Genomic DNA, 20,980 nt, shown 5'->3' with positions numbered 1-20,980 from the left:
GATTCTGCCCCAGTATGAGTGTCCAGTTTTTTATTTTTTTATTTTTGTTATTCATTCCGTATATTCAGTCAGATTCTTTCATGGCCTGCTGTGACTGCACTGCAATGAGCAGTGCACGCTGGGACTGAATAGAACAGGACTTTGCAGAAGTCTTGCTGCGTAGTGCACAGTTACTCAGAAATGATGTGCGTTGGCGCTCTATTCTTTTTGGACTGAAGGCTAGACCCAGTGACTCAGCAGCAAGGCATCGCTAATTGAATTTGTGCTCCGATGTTGTTGTACAGCGTTGGCGTAAAACTTTTCAGCCCTTGGGTGTGCTGTAGAACACCAAGTGATGCTTGGATTAAAAAAAAAGAGCGTTCGGTTTTCACTGGATGAGGAAAATGCACTGAGACAGGTTCTCCGGAAGAATCATGCATGATTAATGTGATGTAAACATGTATGCAGAAATTAACCCGCGTGTTTTTAGCCTCACGCTCTGGCACAGGAGGGAGTGTGTGTCATGTGCAGGTAGAGAACGCCTGTAAAAACAGACCGTCTCTCACCAGAGTGAGGCTGTGGGCGGAGCTAGCGAAGGCGGCCAGGAAGCTGGAGGCCTGGAGCGTGTGCCGCGCAGCTTGCCGGTTCTGTGTTCTCCATGACGACGGCTGCCAGGAAACACCGAGCGGTAACGGTGAGTTTCCAGCTCCAAACCAGCAGAAGCCGAGCTACAGGTCCATCCTGGAGACCTATCTGCCAGCTGTTTCACCAAACAGGATTAAACGGTTAGCCGATACTTTCAGAAGTATCTTGAAAAACGAATCTAATTTCAACCGGTTGGTTTCACCCAATAGAAAAAGAGTTAGCCGTTAGCCGACCCCCTCAATCCAGTTCTGTGAAAAACCCCCTAGGTTTGCCTTGCCTTCGTTTGTCACACTCTGCCCCCTGGGTCTCATTAGTCAGGCTAAACAGCCCTGATGTTGCTGCAGGCGCTTCCTCACTAAAGTGGCATTACCCATCCCTGCAGGTGCTGCTGAAAGAGACCTGCTCCGCTTACTGGCAGAGCTCCGTTTCATCAATGCAGAGGTAAGCCCCGCCCACTCGCTCCCTCTGCTCACAGCCCCACCCACTCACTTCCTCCGCTCCAGATTCTGTTTTTTCTCTTTTGACTATTCTGCATAACTCTGTTGATTCCCTGTTTAATTCTGGTGATCACATAAGCAGATGGTAGAGTGTACGGTGGTTAAAAATGAATGGGCTGTGGGAACAGAGGCTGGTAAGCATGTCGCCCAGAGCTGTTCTCTGCTGATCCTCGGCCAGGCCACAGTGCAGAAGCTGCGTTTGGAGGGCGTGCAGCTCAACGGCGCACCCGTCCTGCCGCCGCAGCGAGGGAAACGGCCAGCAGAGGGCGCCTCCACCCGGCCGGAGGACGACCCGCTGTGGGCGACGTACAGGTAGCACCAAAATCTCTGTCACACCAACATTTCAGCTGCTAAGATGTTGACAACCAATTGTAATTCTCTACTTTACAATACTTTCAGTGCCACTTCAATTCATATTAAAAGCGGTTTCAACAGTACCTTCGTGTCATTGCAAAAATAAGATGGAGTGAAATGCAATTTCAGGTTTTCAATTACAAGTAGTTTTTCTGTTTTTGCATTCTTAAGCAGAATTGTAACATAACTTGTCTGTGTTTACCATCTCTCCCTGACACCTTTATGCTTTCTTTTCCTTTCTTTTCTCATTCTTCTGAGTGCTTGCTTCATACCGCAGGGAACTGACAGCCATTGAGTGGCAAATTAGTATCTAGTTGAGGTTTGAGGCAGTCAATTGCTTGAATGCAATTTTGTCACTTTGATACGCCTATCACATGGTAATCATTTTGTTATGCTTACTATTTTAATATACTGTGGTAATGGCAGCATTAAGCAGACAGAATATTCCGGAGTGGCTAGAATATGGCTGTGGTTTCCATTGTTTTTCCGCATTTATTTTTCAGTTTATTTTAGTTATAAAAAAGCTGGACTTCTAAAAAATATGTACACAGTGTCCACATTGGCCCTTGAAGGTTCTATAGTTTTGTGCAGTTGCTCAACTTTTCTTGTATGAAAGGAAACAAATCCTTTTTTAAATGGACGTTAATGGGATAGGGAATATTTATCCTCATGGTCAAATGCAGCTGTAAGCTGATAAGTGTTTGGCATTCTCCAAGAAATTTCATCTGTAGCCTAAGCTTTACTTGGTACTGCTTTCCAATGTGCTTGATGTAACAGTATGACAGAGGAGATTTAAAATCACATTATCTCTGACAGGCATATATACATTTAATAATATCCCGCAAGACATGAAAGACAGTTATTTGTGGAAAATCACAATAACTGAATACATTAATAAGGCAGGGAACTGTCAACATTCCTTTGCAGGATAAAATAGGATTCTGAAAGTAAAGGACAATTGTGGATCATGAATGTTCATGAATCGCAAGAATACGAATTTCACTTTACTGAAGTTCTGTAACAGTGCAAATCCACCTTTTGTCCACACTGTAGTATCAATAAAATAATATTTGGCTTTGTAGCATGGGTGAACTTTAGTGACTCAAACTAGCATGAAGTGGTGTTGATGGGCCAGTAGGGAGTAGTCTTCCTTCTGGAGCAAGTGAATTCAAGGAGATGCCACCTTTATAAGATGCGATAAACCAAATTCACTTCTTCACTTTGGTCATTAATGATCCCATACCACTTATGGAAAGAGTAGTGGTTTCTGTTTTACCTCCATCGTTGAATTTCCTCATTGAAGTAGACTACAGCTCTGCATGTGGAGTGATCCACTGGTCAGTATGGCTCATTCTAGCACCATCGTCCGCGCTGATCTGTCTTAATTAAATTTTTTGGCATCCCTCTCACAGAGACTGGGTTCAGAGTCTCTCAGCATACGCCACCTCCAACTTCCTGCGTGCGGCGCAGCTGGGGGCGGAGCTGGGCGAGGCCTGGATCGTCTCCAACGCGGCGGTGTACCTGTGGAACTACAACAGCCACGTCCTGGCCTCTGGAGGGCAGCGGCACCTGGTGGCCACCTTTCAGACGCTGGTAGACCTGATGAAGCAGACCGGACACGCTGGGTGGGTCTTCTCCCCCTCCCCATGCCCAATTCTGTCTTTTGAAGCACTCAGTATAAAAATAATAAAAGATTTGTGACCCTTTTTTGTACACGTGTATGTGCATGGTTAAGTGACATTCTGAACAATGTGTGTGCTAAGTGTGTGTGTGTGTGTGTGTGTGTGTGTGTATGTGCCTGTGCAGGCAGGCCCAGCTGCTGGTTCTGCTGTGTAACGCTGTGGCTCAGGGTCTGATCCTGCCCTGGATCCCCCCGGCCTGCGGCCCCGGGGCAGAGGGGCAGGACAGCGAGAGGGCCCCGCCCAGCCGGGCCAGGAAGGGGGCGGAGAAAACGGGCAGCCTTCAGGGCCAGCCGCTGGAGCCAGAGGCCACTCCGGACGTGAGGAAGGCGCTGGAGGTGAGAGGAACGGCCCTGCAGGAGCAGCTAGTCAGGCCTGGAGAGCGTCTGTAGCATGTGTGCAGCATGTAACACACACATACATACACAGCAACAGGAAACAAACAGACCTGAGGAGTTGGTGGACGGAGAGGTAAACTGCATCTCATCTGGCGAGCTAACCTGCTTTCTGTATCCCCAGCTAAAGGGCTGCGGCAGTTGAATTTGCACCTTCATTTGTTACTCCTCCCCCCGCTCAGCGTTACAATTTGCCACTTCATTGACTGCCAATCAGCTGCCTTAAGTTAAATCTGAGCCGTTCTGTGAAGTTAATTATTCAGCCTCAAAATAAGTCAGTAGATTTGTTTTGGAGGGTTTGATTAGAGATGTGAACAACACACATTTCTGACTGTCAACTAGTTGCTGTCTCAAAAGGGCAATTACCAATTAATCGTTTTTTTTTTTTAATGGTTTGATGTAGCATACCGCTAATAGAAACACACCACCACTTGAATCAGAGCAAATCACGGGATTGAAATGTTTAAAAAGTAAGCGTTGCTTTGTTTTTTTCTGCAGAATCTTGTTTTTAGTCGTGTAGCTGGGGTATTGAGTTGTGGGTCAGTTTGTGTTTTCTCTCCTCGAGCGTAGCTGTGTGAGTACGCCCTGCGTCTGACCAACGGGAGCGTGTCGGCTGACTCGCTGTCCATCGCAACGCGGAAACAGATAATTGGCACTTGGGTCCGGACCAAGCAGCTCCTGCAGCAACAAATAGGGCAGAAACTGGACTTCGAGGAAGAGGTACGCAAGGGTGTGCATGTGTGTGTGCGTGCATGCATGTGTGTGTGCATGTGCGGGTGTGTGTGCGTGTATGCATGTGCATGTGTGCATGTATATGTGGGTATGTGTGTGTGCATGTGTATATGTGTGTGTGAATGCGTATGCGTGTGCTCGTGTGTAGATGTGTGTGTGTGCGTGCGTGCATGCATCCGTGTATGTGTGTGTGTGTGTGTGTGTGTGTGTGCGTGTGTGTATGTGTACATGTATGCGTGCGCATGTGTGTGTGCATGTGTGTACATGCATGTGCGCGTGTGGTAACTCTGCTTGTTCCTCCAGAGTAAGACTGCAGAGGTTTCGTCCCTGTGGCGTGTTCTGGTGGGTGTGGAGATGCTGGTGTGTAACAGCAACTCCAGATTAATGGAGTTCTCTGCTCCCAGTGCAGGAGAGGTGAGGCTCCACTAGCTCAGCTCCTGTGTCAGGAGAATGCAGAGACTGTCCATGCTTTACACTGTTTCACAGTTTCACAATTTGATGTTGCATCTTATGAGTCAGTTTGATGAGGGAGACTGTCCAGCTTATGGAATGTATAATGTACAATACATTATTCAGTTTTGTTCTGCTATACAGTCTTGCAGTCTTGTAAATTCAAAGACACTGTCAGAAATATGAGTTATCTAAGTCCTACTAGGAAAGTCTATGGAGTTAGAAAATTTTTGTTGTCAGTTGTGAATTCATGTGTTCGGTTAAAAATTCTACATCTGTAATATTTGAAATTTTAATGCCAGCACAGGCTAGCTTCAGTACTACTGAAATCCTTGTGAGGGATTTGAGAACACATCCAATCACTGCCATGAGCCTGTTAAAAGTTTCCCGAAGGGTAAAGAACAGGCGTGGCAGCAAAATGAGGGATTCAATCCCATGAGCCTCTGGGCTCCAGGTTACTCTGGGCTGCTTGTCTTCTCCCAGCTGGTGAGAATGGCGTCTGAGTGCGTGTGGACGGACCCGCTGGTGGAGCTGCAGGTGTGGACACACCTGGCCCATTTTTCCCATCAGGCCCAAGAAGGGGAGCTTGTGATGACTTGCTCCCAGAATGCACTGCAGCTGGAAGCACCCGCCTTGAAGAAGGTGAAGGTCGCGACGCTTGCTCTGTGAGTTTCCATCGCCGTCTCTCCGGAGAGAAAAGCCTCCACTGAGCTTCCAGTTTAAAAACAAATCCACCAAGCTTTCAGTTTAAAAACAAATCCACCGAGCTTTCAGTTAAAAAAACTAAATAAAACAGTAACTCCCCATCCTGTTCTCACCATAATGACTCACATTTTAAATCTTGCTTTGTTGATACTGCTGTGACATCATTAGACACTCGTCCATTACAGACATGTACAGCTCTGAGAATGGTGACATCGGTTCTGCATATTCTGCATAGATTTGCAGTGAACGGCTCCATGTTCCTGTTACTTTCTCTGGTATTCCCCTCTTGAGACAGCCCGGGACACGTCTGCACGCATGCCACGCATAGAGACTTCTCTAATGTAGCGCTGGCGGTGCAGAGCCTTTTATGTGCCCTGATGGTGCCATTCAATGTCTGGTTTTATATCATTCAGCCATTTACATCAGCATGGAGTAGAAAGGCCCTCTGGTGTCCATTCAGGAGCATTACACTTTATATCATACTGGAGTGAGCTCTACTTAAGTCATTTCATTACTGTATGACTTGTATGCATGTAAAAGTCTCTAATATAGTTTATTTTCACATTGCTGGAGATGGAGATAATTTGTAGACATAGAGATAGATTGCTATGCCTCATGGTGAACAGAGAAAACTCGGGGAAAATGCTTGACCAACTGCCTTTCATTACCTCAACTTATATCACAAAATTATCCACCAAACATTGGGAAGAAGGGGAGGAAAAAAAGGAACCAAAAGATGAGCCAGGCCTATGCCTTTTATAGAGCCTAGTAATGATGAGGCCACTGGTATCAGCTGGTCTGATTGGGTTAGGGTCTGTGAGTGGGGCTGGCGCTGTCCAGGGTCCTGCAGCTTTCCCAGGCCACTCAAACACCTGCGGTGCTGATCATGAAACTAATTATAACATTAACAACAGTAAGATACATTAGTCTGCTCAATTATGTGGGTATGAACTAATATATATAGGAAGGTGTAATGAGTTACTTGTTGTACTACAAATGCTAATTATATCTTCATTTTTGTTTTATGTCGGTATTACATTTATTTCATACTACGTGTTTTATGCCAAAAAGAGAAATTGTTGCAAAATATTGCATTAATCATCATGTTTGTTAATGCAGTGATTCCGTTTTTTGTGCCAGTACTGTATATGCAAAATGAATGCAAGGCATATGAATAGCATTGTGTGGCTCTTTTTTAAAGGTACAGCAGCCAGCAGGTGTTTGAGATGCTGAGCAGGGTGGCCTGTTTGAGGGGGCTGGGGTTGGTGCAGAAGTCTAAGGGACACCCTGACCTGTACAGAGCGGGTCTCCACACCCTGCAGTCCAGTGTGAGGTACGCCCCGAACCCGCCGCACCTCTACACCCTCTGGCCCAAAGTGGGCACAGCCCAGCCAGGCTTTTTAAAGGGGCCCTTAGGTTGGGACAGACACAGTATGAACACACACAGACTGACACTACTGTAAGCATACAGTGTGTGGGAGTATGTTTATTATCCTTAAAACGTTTTTGCTGTTCATCGGACAATGGAGAGTGCTGTGCTCGCGAAGGCTCCAGTGCTGTAAAGTAGTGTGTGTTAGGTATCATGTGTTGTTATGGAGCAGTGTGTATTAGGGATCATGCGTTATTGTGGAGCAGTGTGTGTTAGGGATCATGTGTTATTGTGGAGCAGTGTGTGTTAGGTACAGTATCTGTATGAAGGCTGGTGAGGTGCGGCACTAACCCAGGCCTGGATCTCGTGTTTAGTTATGCAGAGAAGGCCGGGAGCCAGGCCCTTTGCATGGAGGGGGCCAGGCATTACTGGAACTCCTGCCTCCCCCTGCTGCGGACCCCCCAGGAGAGACAGCAGCTCCAGAACTCCGTAGAGAAGATCCTCAGAGCCATGGCCAGTACCAGCTCCAGAGATGGAAAGGTGGGTCCTCCCCACCTCACAGTATCTGTAAGGTTTTATGCTCCCCTCTGCAATGGTCTGTATGGTACGGTCCCAGTTTTGCGCCTTACGGTATCGTAAGTTATTTGCATCACATTATGCGTTTGTATGTGCAGATGCTGTTATGCAACTTTCAACACTGTTTTAATATACGGTTTATTATACAGCTGAGTACTTACCCAAGGAATTATGGTTGAGTACCTACCTTACCATTGAGAGCAATGGCTTCACTCCACCTGGGATTTGAAGCCTAGTTCCCTAACCTCTGTATGATACCCTCCCTCCCCCCATGCCCCCCATCATTCACTGCTACTCCCTGTGACCTGTTTTACAGGAAGAGGGAACTAAGACCCCTGTAAAAGCGGCCTCTGACTCCTCTCTGGGTGCTGCGAGCCCAGGTCTGGAGATTTCGGGTGAGCGGGTGCGAGTCGCGCGTCACAAACGGAGTGTGGCAAATCTTTTCTGCTCCTGTCATGTGATATCAAAGCCAGCTCATTGGTCAGTGGTAATGGAGGCATCCTGTACTCTCCTGGAGAGAAACCTGATTGGTTAGGAATGGGAAACAGTTCAGTCTTACTGCAAATGTCAAATATGGCTTCTTTGTTTAATCATAAATCAGCTCTAAGTTCCCTTGAAATCAGTGCTGTGCAGTGTAACTGCTGTGCTTAGATTAGATTTGATTGGATGAACCTTTATTGAGCTGCTTCTCTGTGCAGGTGCTGTCAGACCAGATGATGACCTCACTCTGAGAGCTGCATTCTATGGCCTCCTCTTCTGTATCCATGGCAACAGGAATGACTGGCGGGCAGGGCTGCGGGTGCTGGACCAGGCGGTCAGGGAAATGCCCCGGACTAGACACAGGCTGTGAGTGCAAGAGCCACCCTCCCCCATCCTCAAAAAATCAACCTGATCTAGGATCATCATCATCTTACGCTGCCTCTAAACCAGAATCTCAATTCAGTCTGAACAGCTGATCCAGGGTCAGTTTTGAGAGCACATGGAAAAGAATGGATTTGTATGTTGGGTCCTGTGATGTGCGTTTTGTCTGCCTGTTAGGCTGTGGTCTTAATCAGGGACCCCCTACTGGTAGGGGATGTGTTCCAATGGGAACCTGCTGTGGAAGCGAGTGGGAGGGGGGTAAGGGAGTGGGGTTATTCTCAGGCTATGGGCAGTCTAACATACCCCCCACAGGGTGTACATCCAACACAGTGCTTTATATCAGCAGAAATGGAGAGTAATGATGTACAGAGATATATGTACAGAGATACAACACTCCTACTGCATAGTGCTTTGAGCTGCCTTACAGCAGTGTCCAACTGGCTGCCCTTTAAACTGTGTGTGTGTGTGTGTGTCCTACAGGCCACTCTTTAAACTGTGTGTGTGTGTGTGTGTGTGTGTCCTACAGGCCGCTCTTTAAACAGCGTGTGTGTGTGTGTGTGTGTGTGTGTGTGTCCTGCAGGCCGCTCTTTAAACTGTGTGTGTGTGTGTGTGTGTGTGTCCTGCAGGCCGCTCTTTAAGCAGCGTGTGTGTGTGTGTGTGTGTGTGTGTGTGTCCTGCAGGCCGCTCTTTAAACTGTGTGTGTGTGTGTCTGTGTGTGTGTGTGTGTGTGTGTCCTACAGGCCGCTCTTTAAACAGCATGTGTGTGTGTGTGTGTGTCCTACAGGCCACTCTTTAAACTGTGTGTGTGTGTGTCTGTGTGTGTGTGTGTGTGTGTGTCCTACAGGCCGCTCTTTAAACTGTGTGTGTGTGTGTGTGTGTGTGTGTGTCCTGCAGGCCACTCTTTAAACAGCGTGTGTGTGTGTGTGTCCTACAGGCCGCTCTTTAAACAGCATGTGTGTGTGTGTGTGTGTCCTGCAGGCCGCTCTTTAAACTGTGTGTGTGTGTGTGTGTGTGTGTCCTACAGGCCACTCTTTAAACAGCGTGTGTGTGTGTGTGTGTGTGTGTGTGTGTGTCCTACAGGCCACTCTTTAAACTGTGTGTGTGTGTGTCTGTGTGTGTGTGTGTGTGTGTGTCCTACAGGCCGCTCTTTAAACAGCATGTGTGTGTGTGTGTGTGTCCTACAGGCCACTCTTTAAACTGTGTGTGTGTGTGTGTCTGTGTGTGTGTGTGTGTGTGTGTCCTGCAGGCCACTCTTTAAACAGCGTGTGTGTGTGTGTGTCCTACAGGCCGCTCTTTAAACAGCGTGTTTGTGTGTGTGTGTGTGTGTGTGTGTGTCCTACAGGCCACTCTTTAAACAGCGTGTGTGTGTGTGTGTGCGTGTGTCCTACAGGCCGCTCTTTAAACAGCATGTGTGTGTGTGTGTGTGTGTGTCCTGCAGGCCGCTCTTTAAGCAGCGTGCAGTGGCCCGGGCCAGGCTGGGGGAGATCTTCCTCATGGACATGCAGCGTTTTGGGGACGAGGGCGAGGAGTGCCTGTCCCACATGTGGCACCACATGGCCCACTGCTCCACAGCTCCAGAGCACAAACTGGCCTGCTTCCAGAACGCCATCACATCCCTGCAGGTCAGAACCGCATTCCCACAGACCCCTTACAGAACACATCACATCCTTACAGAATACCATCACATCCTTACAGAATACCATCACATCCTTACAGAACACCACCTCATCCTTACAGAATGCACATCACATCCCTGCAGGTCAGAACCACATTCCCACAGAACCCACGTTTTTAATAGCGAAGATAGAAATTGCAAATATATAAACAGCAAAGATTACATGACATTTTTTTGCTATTGTTCTTATCCATTGCTGTTTCATAGGGGTTCTAACAGGGCTTCGCCGGTTGCACCTGAACGTTCTGTTATCTCGACTCGATCGCAGACCGAACGTGTTGAATTTGGGGTCTGTTTTTGCGGGAAGGGTAGTCGCTCCCAGCCGTCCCGTGTGGGTGGACACGTCCGCGCGAACGTGCCGCGCGGTGGGAATTTGGGAGGTGTCATTCTCAAGGTCTCCTCATCCATAATGCAGAACCCGCGCTCCCTCTGAACACAAGCGCACTTCCCTCACGAGACACAACTCATGTATTTTTCATCTTTCTTTGCATTCTGTGTGTGTACTGTCCTGCATTATACCGTGCTATCTTAAGACATGCACGTGTTTCTTTGGTTCCACTGGCACCGGATGTTACACTATAGTGTGAATATATTAGCGTAGAGACGCATTATGTTAGCGTGCTGGAGCGTAGCCTGCCAGTGGAAGTTACTCTGGAGAGGACGGTCGTCTCTATGTGCGCAACGATGAAATAGTGATGGTGTCTGATGCCTGAAAGGAATTCATCATCAATAGGAAAGCAGTGCGGGCTGGAAGACAGCGTTCTTATTTTAACGGTGGCTATTTTTAACAAGAAAGCCGTCAAGTCCCGCGCCTTATTTCAAACTCTTCAGAGCTCAGAGAAGCATTTTCAGAAACGGCTTCTGGAGGCTGCTTTTTGAACGTGAAACATCTGAGTGATATCTTTGTTCAGAGAAAGCCCTTCATTGTCCTTTGTGTTGGCGTCGGTTTCCTCGCGTCCCCAGGGCCCCGGCAGTCGCTGGCTGAAAGTTGAGTACCTGCTGGAGTTTGGGGCGTGGCTGTACTGGGCCCACTTCCCCTCGGCCGACGCCATGCACCCCATCCGCTGGGCAGAGGACATGCTGCTGCACATGCAGGCCGGGGACCAGCGGGACGGCGGTAATGCACAGCACCACTGCACTGTTACCGTGACAGTACTACACCGCGCTGTCCCCATGGCAACAGCATTGTATTAATGACTGTACAACACCTTCCTGACACACTGCCTCTTTGTACCCTGATGTTGTTCCAGACTGGCAATGGCCTGTATGCGTTTATGAATCGCTGTTATTTTTCCTCTTTATTGTCTGTTGTGCAGAAGATTCTGGATCCGAGATCAGTAAGCAGAAAGACGAGGAGCTGAAGGCTCCCCTGACAGGTATTCACAGACTGAGTCTGTTTTAGTGTGCTTTTTATGTGTCTTTTGGTGTTTTGTGTGTGTGTGTGTGTGTGTGTGTATATATATGCTTTGTATGCATGTGTGTATGTTTCTGCAGAGGAGGCAGAGCTGGTCCCACTGAAGCAGGAGTCTCAGGTAGGGGTGGAGAGCTCAGTCTCCAGCCTCGCTCTCTCTGACCTGAGGGACGTGCAGCAGCTGGAGGGGCTGCTCAGAGTCCACACCCTGCTGGCGGCCATGACGGGTGGGGGCGGGGGCGGGGGCGGGGCCCCCCCACACCTGCAGCACTGCCTGCTGGCCTACACCTGCGTCCTGCGCATCTGGCAGGTCAGCTCTCACTGACATTATGTGTGTGTGAGAGAGTGTGTGAGAATGTGTGTGGGGTGTGTGTGCTCTTATGTGAGCGCTCTGGTGCTCTTCCCCCTGTAGGTGTCTCTGGGCACTGCAGGTGAAGTGATCACAGAGGTGACAGACAGTCAGGCGCCTCTCCCTCCCCAGGCCCCTGCCTCAGCAAAGAGAGACAAAGGGAAGAAGCCTAAAGAGGTTTGGGGTCTTTCCTTCAGCTCCGATGTAGGCTTACAAAAGTCATCGCCTTAGTAACTGTGAGAAGCACCTCAGACACTTAGCATAGCTATGATGCTTTATAGAGACAAGCCTGAAGTGCTGGTTCTGAAGTCAGAGCAGTGTGAGGAACGGCTTCATTACTAATTCTGCCTGTGCTGATCGCACGCTGTCCCTCTCCTGTCCTGGGACAGCCCCTTCAGCTCACTGCTGAGGACAAGCCCAAACGGAAGGGTCCGGCGGAGGTCCCGGCGGAAGTCCCGCCCACTGGCCCGGAGGAGTGGGCGCGGTTTCACTGCCCCCCAGAGGTGCGTCAGGCCTTCAGGCACGACAGAAGCCCCCGAACCGTCAACCAGCACAGCGTCAGCAAGCAGGCAAGTCTGTTCACTGAGCCTCCTTCTGCTTATGTTCACTTTCTTAGCTTACTGAGTCCCTCTCAGGTGGATCTGTTCAGAGCTTCTGAAAGCACAATCAGATGAGTATTCACTCAAACAGATTAGTGTTCTCTCAGACTCAGGTGAGTCTGTTCACTCAGGCTCAGGTGAGTCTGTTCTCTCAGACTCAGGTGAGTCTGTTCACTCAGTCTCAGGTGAGTCTGTTCTCTCAGACTCAGGTGAGTCTGTTCACTCAGGCTCAGGTGAGTCTGTTCACTCAGGCTCAGGTGAGTCTGTTCACTCGGTCTCAGGTGAGTCTGTTCACTCAGGTATTTGTGTATGTTCTTGTTTTGTGTCTGGATCAGACTCAGACTCTGTACTTCCTGGACCTTCTGGTGAAGGAGCTGAATTCATGTGCTCTGACCCACCTGACTCTACCTGTCCTCCACCTGGCTGAGGTCATCGCCCACGACCTGATGGACAGCAAGAGTGTCTCTGACCTGTACCGTCTCAGGTACACGTCTCTAAAGCACAGCACTGTAACCTGTACACTTATTATTATTATATTTATTATTATTTTTTAATGTGCCCAGAGTTCTGTATGTGCAGTATAAGGCTGTTTCCTTAATCATTGTTATTCCTTAGAAATAAAACTTGTCTTTCCCACAGGAGTTAGGTTGTGTAAAAAAATAAAAAATAAAACAATAAATACAGGTCAGTACTTGTGTACTTTCTGGCCTCCCACAGGATAGCGAGGGCGTGTTCCCAGCTGAGACTGAGCGCGTCCGTGTCGTATCACGAGAAGCGCGTCGGCCCGGCTTATATCTACGAGGAGGAGCGCATGGCGTACGTACCGCCCCCCCAGGGGTGGCCTAGCCAATCAGAATCCTTTACCATTACAGGGCTCTTCCTGTCCCGTTGTGGTGCATTTATAATTTCCTTTTCTCCAACCCTAACGTGTCCCAAGGTGTCGGGAAGCCGTGGCTTCGCTGAGAGAGGACCCCGGCCGTGACGCCAGCTCGGGACACGGCAGAGCGCGGCAGGTTAGCACGCGGCAGGTTAGCGCGCGGCAGGTTAGCGCTCGGCAGGTTAGCGCGCGGCAGGTTAGCGCGCGGCAGGTTAGCGCGCGGCAGGTTAGCGCGCGGCAGGTTAGTGCACGGCAGGTTAGAGCGCGGCAGAGTTAGCGCTCGGCAGGTTAGCGCGCGGCAGGTTAGTGCACGGCAGGTTAGAGCGCGGCAGAGTTATCGCTCGGCAGGTTATCGCTCGGCAGGTTAGCGCTCGGCAGGTTAGCGCGCGGCAGGTTAGCGCGCGGCAGGTTAGCGCGCGGCAGGTTAGCGCTCGGCAGGTTAGCGCACGGCAGGTTAGAGCGCGGCAGAGTTAGCGCTCGGCAGGTTAGCGCGCGGCAGGTTAGTGCACGGCAGGTTAGAGCGCGGCAGAGTTATCGCTCGGCAGGTTATCGCTCGGCAGGTTAGCGCTCGGCAGGTTAGCGCTCGGCAGGTTAGCGCGCGGCAGGTTAGTGCGCGGCAGGTTAGAGCGCGGCAGAGTTAGCGCACGGCAGGTTAGCGCTCGGCAGGTTAGCGCGCGGCAGGTTAGCGCGCGGAGGCTCACACCCGCCGTTTCCGCCGCTGCGGGGAGCTTCAGGGGCGATGTGAACACGCTTCCCTCCATGTTCACCCTGCAGGCCGCGACAGACAGCGCGGGTCTGGAGGGGGGGAAGGCGAGCGGGCGGTGTGCTCAGGGGATCTGGACCGAAAAGGCCGAAATGCTCCTGGGCCTGGGCCGGTACCAGCCGGCCAGAGAGCTGCTGGCTGAGGCCCACTTAGTCGCCATGGTGAGCGGATGAATGAGGATCAAACTTCTGCCTCTTATGTTTTATTTAATGTGCTTGTCAGTTTGAGTTGCCCTAAATTGACTGATGGACTGACATTTAAATAATGTGTGTGGTTTCTGCATTAGGAGTATGTACCCAGTAATGGATAGTTTAAGCTTGAGAAGATCCAGCAGATGTGTGTTTGCGTGTCTGTGTATGTGCATGCATGTATATGTTATCCATACAATATGGGGGTTAGGCGTGCGTGTTTGTTTGTGTCTGTTTGTATGTGTGTCTATGTGTGTGTACTCATGCTTGCGTGTGTTATCCATGGGATGTGCGTTAGGCGTGTGTGCGTGTGCCTGTGTGTTGAACGGCCAATAGCAGTGTGCACACCTTGTGTTTGTCTCAGAAAGTGGGAGACAGAAGCTCACAGGCAAAGAGCTTGCTCCTCCTCGCTGAGCTGGCCAATCAGGAGCGGCATCACGGCCAGGCCCTGGCTCTGCTCAGGGAGGCCCAGGCCATTGGTGGGGATGAGGACTTCTGGTACCATGTGACCCTGTGCATGGTGAAGGCCACTCTGGATGGGGGCGGGGAGGAGAAAGAGACTCAGGTAAGCTTCCCTCCTCTCCTGCAGAGCGGATACCTGGAACAGTGCTGGTGTCTAAAACACAGGGATAAGCTCACTGGAGCGTGTCTGTGCTTTGCGTGTGTCAGGCGTGTCGGATCCTGGAACACGCCAGCGCGGTTCTGCGGTCCGTTCTGGAAGAGAGGCCAAACAGAGGTCCAGGTCTGAGGTTCCTGGTGGCGTCTTTGGAGACCAGGTGAGGTCACAAGCTCACACTCTTAGGTTTCCTTACTACAGGTGTCCCTGCAGTGTTTCTTTGTACTTACACCTGTAGTGCACTGTTCCCCTGATGCTTCACAGAGACATGGACCCTGTACAGAAGGAGTCTCCACTTTACAGTCACAACTGTAAAGAGAAATGAGTAGCACATTGACTCACTTTAATAAACATGGTTCACTGCACTGAATTCATGTGTATGCTGCAAGTCGCTCACATGCTGATTAATAGAGCTTGGCAGACACATGCATCCAGGTTGACCTAAGGGACTTATGCTTTATATGGGGTGCATTAGCAATTCAAGCAAGTAAAAAAAGTTGTTCTGCTGCACAGAAACTCATGATAATTAAACTTGTCTTAAACTCTTAATTAAATGATCTTACGATATCTCAATTATCATAATCAAGCTCCCAGGCTGTAATCACTGTGCCTCGCCACTCCCCCTTGTGTAGGAGAGCGGTATTGCAGGTGAAGTCTCTCAAAACGTCCGCGTCGGTCCCAGAGGCGGTGGAGATGTTGACTGCGGCCTGCGACGCTCTCAGACACTCCGCAGATGAGTTTCTGCAGCTGGGCCACCAGGAGCACGGGGCCGAGGCTCTCCTGGAGCAGGCCGAGGCACTGAGGCAAGAATTTTTACAGCCCTCCACCGGCTGGCTTTTAGTCCGTCTGTCTGTCCATCTGTCTGCCTGCAAATCCATCTGTCTGTCCGTCTGTCTGTCTGTCTGCCAGCCTGCCCCTTTGTTCATGCATTTGCTTGTGGGCCTGTATCTGTGAACTGGTCGATATTACTGTGCATTTTTTTCCTCAGAATACTGGCCAAACATGCCGACAGTGAAGAGGTGCAACGTCGCCACCTGCTGGATTCCTACTGTCTGATGCAGAAGGCCATTTCCAGACAGCAGGAGGTGGTGCTCACTGCGCTGAGCCTGCTGCCCGCTCAACCGGTAACCCTAAAAGCGCACTTAAACGTGCTTCCTGAAACAGGCCCTCCAGCTTTTATCTTGCATGTGACAATCGTGATTTGTCCTAGTCCTGACAATAGATGGCGCTCATAGCACATATCATTTTCGTGTGCATTGTATGGTTTGTGTTTTTGAACAGTGCGATTGTCTCTCTAAATAAGAATGAATAATAACAGTGAACAAGTGAAATTGTGAAAAGTGAAAGTTTTTTTTTTTTTTTTAAAGATTCAAACCCGTGACCCTCAGGTCCACAATCCATCTTCCACACAACATGCAGTATTTAGTTCCGAATTGCATTTCCATATTTAAGAAAAATATGTATTGTTGCATATCAGTATTATTTGAATTTCACCACGTATAGTCTTATTTAATGTATACAAATGTGTGTGTTTGTATTTATGTGTGTGTATGCGTGTGTGTGTGTGTGTTTGTATATGTGTGTGTGTGTGTGCGTGTGTGTCTCCTGTGATCAGACTCAAACCCTTAGCCTCCCTGCTGTGAGGAGGCTGGTCCGCTTCAGGCTGGCCCTGGCGGGGCTGGTGATTGACATGCTGGAGCGGGTGTGCAGGGAGCAGAAGGAGCGGGAGCGGCTGCGGGAGAGGCGGAGCTCCGTGGAGAGGACCGTGGAGGACTTCCTGCAGGGCTCCCCCGACCTGACCTCTCTACAGCGGGTGAGTGCCTCAGGAGGAGATGACCTATGACCTGACATTCATATCACACATGAGCATCTCTGGGGGATAATGACCTTTGACCTGGAATTCATGTCAAGGGTGGGTGTACTAGAGGAGGCGATCTTTGACCTAACTTCTGTTACAGGTAAAATGGATTGTGGGTTTCTGGGATTCCAGATTCACTTCACTCCACAGTCTTCCATTACAGTGTAAAACCTGCAGTCTGAGGTGTGATAGCAGGGTGTTTTTCCAGGCTCAAAGGCATCCAGGGGACCCCTGTCATGAGTTAAAAAAGGCTATATTTCAAAAAGGATATATATTAAATATTTTCCTAAATCTATAGAGCCATTGCACAATGCTTATCACGTCTGGCCGGGGACCCCCCCTACAGTACCTTCCAGGACCCTCAGGGGTCTGCAGACCCCCTGTTGAAAATCTAGGCTGTACAGTCAGTGACAGAATGAATTGCTCTTGACTCTTGGGCTGTGTTCATGTTTTCCCCCAGATGTGGACTTTTCAGGGGAAAATGTGATTGGACAATGATTTTCCATGTAGTGCTATGACTTAAGAGTCACTGTACCTGTCTGTCTGTGCAGACACCAGATGTGCTGTGTTCTAAACTCTCTTCAGTCAGGCTGAGCTGGAGTACAGTGCTGGTTTTCATGTTTAAATGGCTCCAGCTATGACTGGGTTCCAAAGCCTGAGGTACAGGCACGTGCCAAGTTTGTGTCAAATGGGCGTGGTTTCGAATCCACTTGAAAACGGTGCACGAAACGCCACATGCCAGTTCAGGAACTCTAGGCATTGGTGGCTCAGAAAGACAGTTATCACTGTGTGCAGGTGAGCCCGACGGACAGCGGAGGTAAAGCTGCCGATAGGGCGGGCGCTAACCACGCGAGCGCCGCCGCCGGTTCATACGCTCCGCTCCATGTTAGAGTGCCGGCGCGTCCAAGCAGAGCGCGCCGGGCGCTCCTGGTGTACCGGCGCCTGAGGGCGGTGCTTCCTCTCCGCAGGAGTGGCAGAGTGTGAGCCGAACCCTGGGCCAGGTGGCCCTGACCCAGCTGCAGACGGCGATCGGGCTCAGCGCCGACTGCGTGGAGGACAGGGCCGCGTCCCTGAGCATGCTGGGAAAGTGCCTGCTTCTGCTGGCCGTGCAGAGGGATCCCCTGTACCCCCCCATCCAGTGGGACGTCCCAAACGTGGCCCCTACACCTCCCGACACTGCTGATCCTGAAACAGTGAAGGTGGGGACAATAAGGATGATGTCAGTGAAGATAATAATAATGATACTAAGGAAAATGGTTTTAATGTAATCAAATGCACATTTTAAATGATCTCTGCATGGCGTTTCCAAAGTTTGCCGAAGTATTTTTTATCAGTAGTTGTCAATGCATTATCAGGTTCTTCAGGTTTAAATGGAAATTATTTGACAGGATGGAAAGGGGGAGGAGTCAGAAACAGGGGCAGAAGACAGCCATGGACCCAGTGTGACAGACCAGAAGCAGAGCACGCCCACATCTACCAAACTGCAGGTATCCCTGTCCATCAGAGTGTTCCATCACCTCTGTGCTTCAATAAGGGTGTTTATAATCTTGCAGATACCTCTGCTTTTTAATAAGGATGTGTATATCATCTCTGTGCCTCTTAATCATGTTTATATGATGTTTTATCTTTAATCAGGGTGTTGAACACCTGTATTGCCTTTAATCGACATTTATACTTTCTAATTAGATGTATGTATCTCACTCTTTAACCAAGGCTATTATATCAGTAGCGACAGGCATCTCTATGTTTTTTAATCAGTGTGATTATATCAGTTGCTACAGGTATCCCTGGCCTTTAATCAGTGTGATTATATCAGTTGCTACAGGTATCCCTGGCCTTTAATCAGGGTGATTATATCAGTTGCTACAGGTATCTCTGCAGTTTTTAATCTGGGTTTTATATTAAGCTACTGGTATCACTGGTATATTCATATGCATCTTGGTTGCTGCTGTACTTTACTGTACTTTAATCTGGGGATATTCACCCTGAGCTAACCTGTGTATATTCCCTGTGTTGTAAACGCGCTGCTTCTGCGTGTGTCTGCAGGAGAAGAGGGACGCGGCCATGCAGCTGCTAGCCCAGGCCAGTGAGACGCTGGCCCAGGCTGTTGGCCTGTGTCTGCAGCACCAGCTCACCCACATCCTGCCCACCGCCTGCCTGACTGCCCTCGAGTGCCACGGCCAGTTCGACCCCAGCTCCACCGGCCAGTATCTGGCCTTGTACCAGGTAACCAAGGAATGAGTGTGTGTGTGTGTGTGTGTGTGTGTAGTGTATGAGTGTATAGTATGTGTGTGTGTGTGTGTAGTGTATGTAGTGTGTAGTGTGTGTATGTGTGTGTGTGTGTGCGAGTGTATGCACATGAATGTGTGTGTGTGTAGTGTATGAGTGTGTAGTGTGTGTGTGTGTGTGCGTGTGTGCGAGTGTATGTGCATGAGTGTGTGTGTGTAGTGTATGAGTGTATAGTATGTGTGTGTGTGTGTGTGTGTGTGTGTGTGTGTGTAGTGTATGTAGTGTGTGTGTGTGTGTGTGCGCGTACATGCGTATGTGTTTGTGTTGTTTGAAGCCCATTGTGACGTTACTCATTTGTCTTTTCAGAGCAGTGTGTGCTGTGCTCAGATGGCAGAAGTGTTAAGAGCTGCCTGCAGTGACAGCAGTGAGTCCCAGCTCTCCGCTCTGCTCAACCTGCACACCAACCTGCAGGGCGCAGCGCAGAGCGGGGAGCCTGCTAGCAGCCTGCTGGGGCCCACCAAGGACACACTCACACACCTCTCTAAGGTGCACCACCTGAACACAGCCCAATACCACCTGAACACCTGCTCAGCATATAGCATACTGTGAATATCCAAATATCCACAGTATACTTAACACTTTAATAATGAACGTCTATTGTGGTTGTTTGCGCCGTTTCTACTTTTTTGCTCTTTTTTTCCCCCCAACAGGCATACACACACCTGAACATTAACCCAAACCACCTGAGCATTTTGGGCGAGCTCCCATCCACTTTCAGCATTTTGCTGCTCCAGCATTCTGAGGATGGGTAAGTCCAGCGCAGGCCTGTTTTATTAAATCAGTGTAGTGCTGAGACAGTGCTATGCTGACTGTTTGCACTCATTTAAGGACACTGGGGTAAGGACACTGCCGTTGTACCCTTGAGCAAGGTACTTAACCTGCATTGCTTCAGTATATATCCAGCTGTATAAATGGATACAATGTAAAATGCTATGTAAAAAAAAAAAAAAAAAGTTGTGTAAGTCGCTCTGGATAAGAGCGTCTGCTAAATGCCTGTAATGTAATGTAATGTAATGTAATTTAATACTCACTAGGACTGTATAACGCATCCTACCATAGCCTGTATGTGCCACTAGAGGGAACCATAACACATCAAAGTCAATTGTAGAAGCTTTATGTTGAGTGATATACTTTTATTGGTTTTAAAGTCAGTTATTATTTTCGGTCTCATTCTTTGAGCTGACACACACTGGAATTGAGAGTCTTCCACGTGCCAGATTAAGGTTTCTGAGTTAAAACATAATGCAGCTAATGCATTGTACATTGAAAAAGCCCCACTACGTAAGAAGCATTTTTGCCCTACAGACGATGGATTATACTCAAAAAGATGAAGTAATAGAGAAGAACATCTTATTTTCCAAACTGAAGGAATCTGCACACCCTAAAGCCATAATCCGTAATCCCTATTTGTGGGTCTTATTTGTGACTTCCGCCCAGTGTTTAACACTAGAAAGGCCGCGTTTCTTTACCTCCTATCATTGCCAAGCCTGACGCCCAGTATTCATCAAAGCATTTATTTCTGCACCCACAGCCACCATTAAAGTTTATGATACCATATGCTGCAAAACTAATTTCTTAAAATAAGGGACACAACTGAATCAATTCCAACTTTTTTATTTCTAAAATATAGCGGTTTTGTTATCAAGGCATATTAGGCTACAGGCACACTGAGAAAAGCTCTAAAATGTGCAAAACAAGCCAAAACACAAAATGGAATAAAGTAGTTAAAGAAATACGAGGCGTAAATTTTAAAGTAATTTCTTCCATCATGAAAGTAGGCTACACTTCTCTCTTCCCCTGCTTCCGCTATTTGGAGTGCGCTTTTACGCACACACTGCCTCTCCTCTTGCTCATCAGGTCCACAGAGAATGCACAGCTTTGGTGGTTTGTGTGAGCAGGAACTGTATTTCCTCGCCTGACACCGGGTTTTCAGAAAAGGTTATTCAGAGTCTCAGTTTCAGTGAAAAACTGAACAAGGCATTTTCTACAGAGTTATAAACCATCATTTCTACAACTACAACACCCAAAATTATTCATCCTCACTCTATATTCTTCAACTTCATCACACAATCGCAGTAAATGAATTTTGAGTGATTACATGTGCAAAATTATA

The 20,980-nt window shown here is 48.7% G+C and overlaps 1 protein-coding gene across 6 annotated transcripts in view; it reads left to right on the top strand.

Moving 5' to 3' along the window:
• The window catches only part of LOC118218516 (cilia- and flagella-associated protein 46), a 50,333-nt gene that overhangs the window by 12,892 nt on the left and 16,461 nt on the right, over positions 1 to 20,980 (top strand). For 3 of the 6 annotated variants that reach the window (XM_035401222.1, XM_035401223.1, XM_035401220.1), the window contains exons 15-46: positions 549 to 673; positions 1,007 to 1,065; positions 1,300 to 1,433; positions 2,888 to 3,100; positions 3,282 to 3,492; positions 4,120 to 4,269; positions 4,585 to 4,695; positions 5,215 to 5,396; positions 6,638 to 6,769; positions 7,180 to 7,345; positions 7,698 to 7,776; positions 8,080 to 8,227; positions 9,681 to 9,864; positions 10,881 to 11,034; positions 11,234 to 11,293; positions 11,412 to 11,638; positions 11,741 to 11,854; positions 12,067 to 12,246; positions 12,612 to 12,760; positions 12,994 to 13,092; positions 13,214 to 13,289; positions 13,928 to 14,077; positions 14,469 to 14,669; positions 14,774 to 14,880; positions 15,353 to 15,523; positions 15,709 to 15,844; positions 16,336 to 16,533; positions 17,547 to 17,777; positions 17,967 to 18,065; positions 18,625 to 18,804; positions 19,174 to 19,353; positions 19,518 to 19,615. In XM_035401222.1, the coding sequence (XP_035257113.1) occupies positions 549 to 673; positions 1,007 to 1,065; positions 1,300 to 1,433; positions 2,888 to 3,100; positions 3,282 to 3,492; positions 4,120 to 4,269; positions 4,585 to 4,695; positions 5,215 to 5,396; positions 6,638 to 6,769; positions 7,180 to 7,345; positions 7,698 to 7,776; positions 8,080 to 8,227; positions 9,681 to 9,864; positions 10,881 to 11,034; positions 11,234 to 11,293; positions 11,412 to 11,638; positions 11,741 to 11,854; positions 12,067 to 12,246; positions 12,612 to 12,760; positions 12,994 to 13,092; positions 13,214 to 13,289; positions 13,928 to 14,077; positions 14,469 to 14,669; positions 14,774 to 14,880; positions 15,353 to 15,523; positions 15,709 to 15,844; positions 16,336 to 16,533; positions 17,547 to 17,777; positions 17,967 to 18,065; positions 18,625 to 18,804; positions 19,174 to 19,353; positions 19,518 to 19,615 (4,704 nt within the window). The remainder of the gene's footprint in view (positions 1 to 548; positions 674 to 1,006; positions 1,066 to 1,299; positions 1,434 to 2,887; positions 3,101 to 3,281; positions 3,493 to 4,119; positions 4,270 to 4,584; positions 4,696 to 5,214; positions 5,397 to 6,637; positions 6,770 to 7,179; positions 7,346 to 7,697; positions 7,777 to 8,079; positions 8,228 to 9,680; positions 9,865 to 10,880; positions 11,035 to 11,233; positions 11,294 to 11,411; positions 11,639 to 11,740; positions 11,855 to 12,066; positions 12,247 to 12,611; positions 12,761 to 12,993; positions 13,093 to 13,213; positions 13,290 to 13,927; positions 14,078 to 14,468; positions 14,670 to 14,773; positions 14,881 to 15,352; positions 15,524 to 15,708; positions 15,845 to 16,335; positions 16,534 to 17,546; positions 17,778 to 17,966; positions 18,066 to 18,624; positions 18,805 to 19,173; positions 19,354 to 19,517; positions 19,616 to 20,980) is intronic. The other 3 variants (XM_035401221.1, XM_035401226.1, XM_035401225.1) reach the window with 3 other exon arrangements.

The sequence above is a fragment of the Anguilla anguilla genome, chromosome 18 (assembly GCF_013347855.1).
Source record: "Anguilla anguilla isolate fAngAng1 chromosome 18, fAngAng1.pri, whole genome shotgun sequence".
Taxonomy (NCBI): Eukaryota; Metazoa; Chordata; class Actinopteri; order Anguilliformes; family Anguillidae; genus Anguilla; species Anguilla anguilla.
Note: the sequence above shows the minus strand (reverse complement) of the source record. Positions and strands in the feature narration are given on the sequence as shown.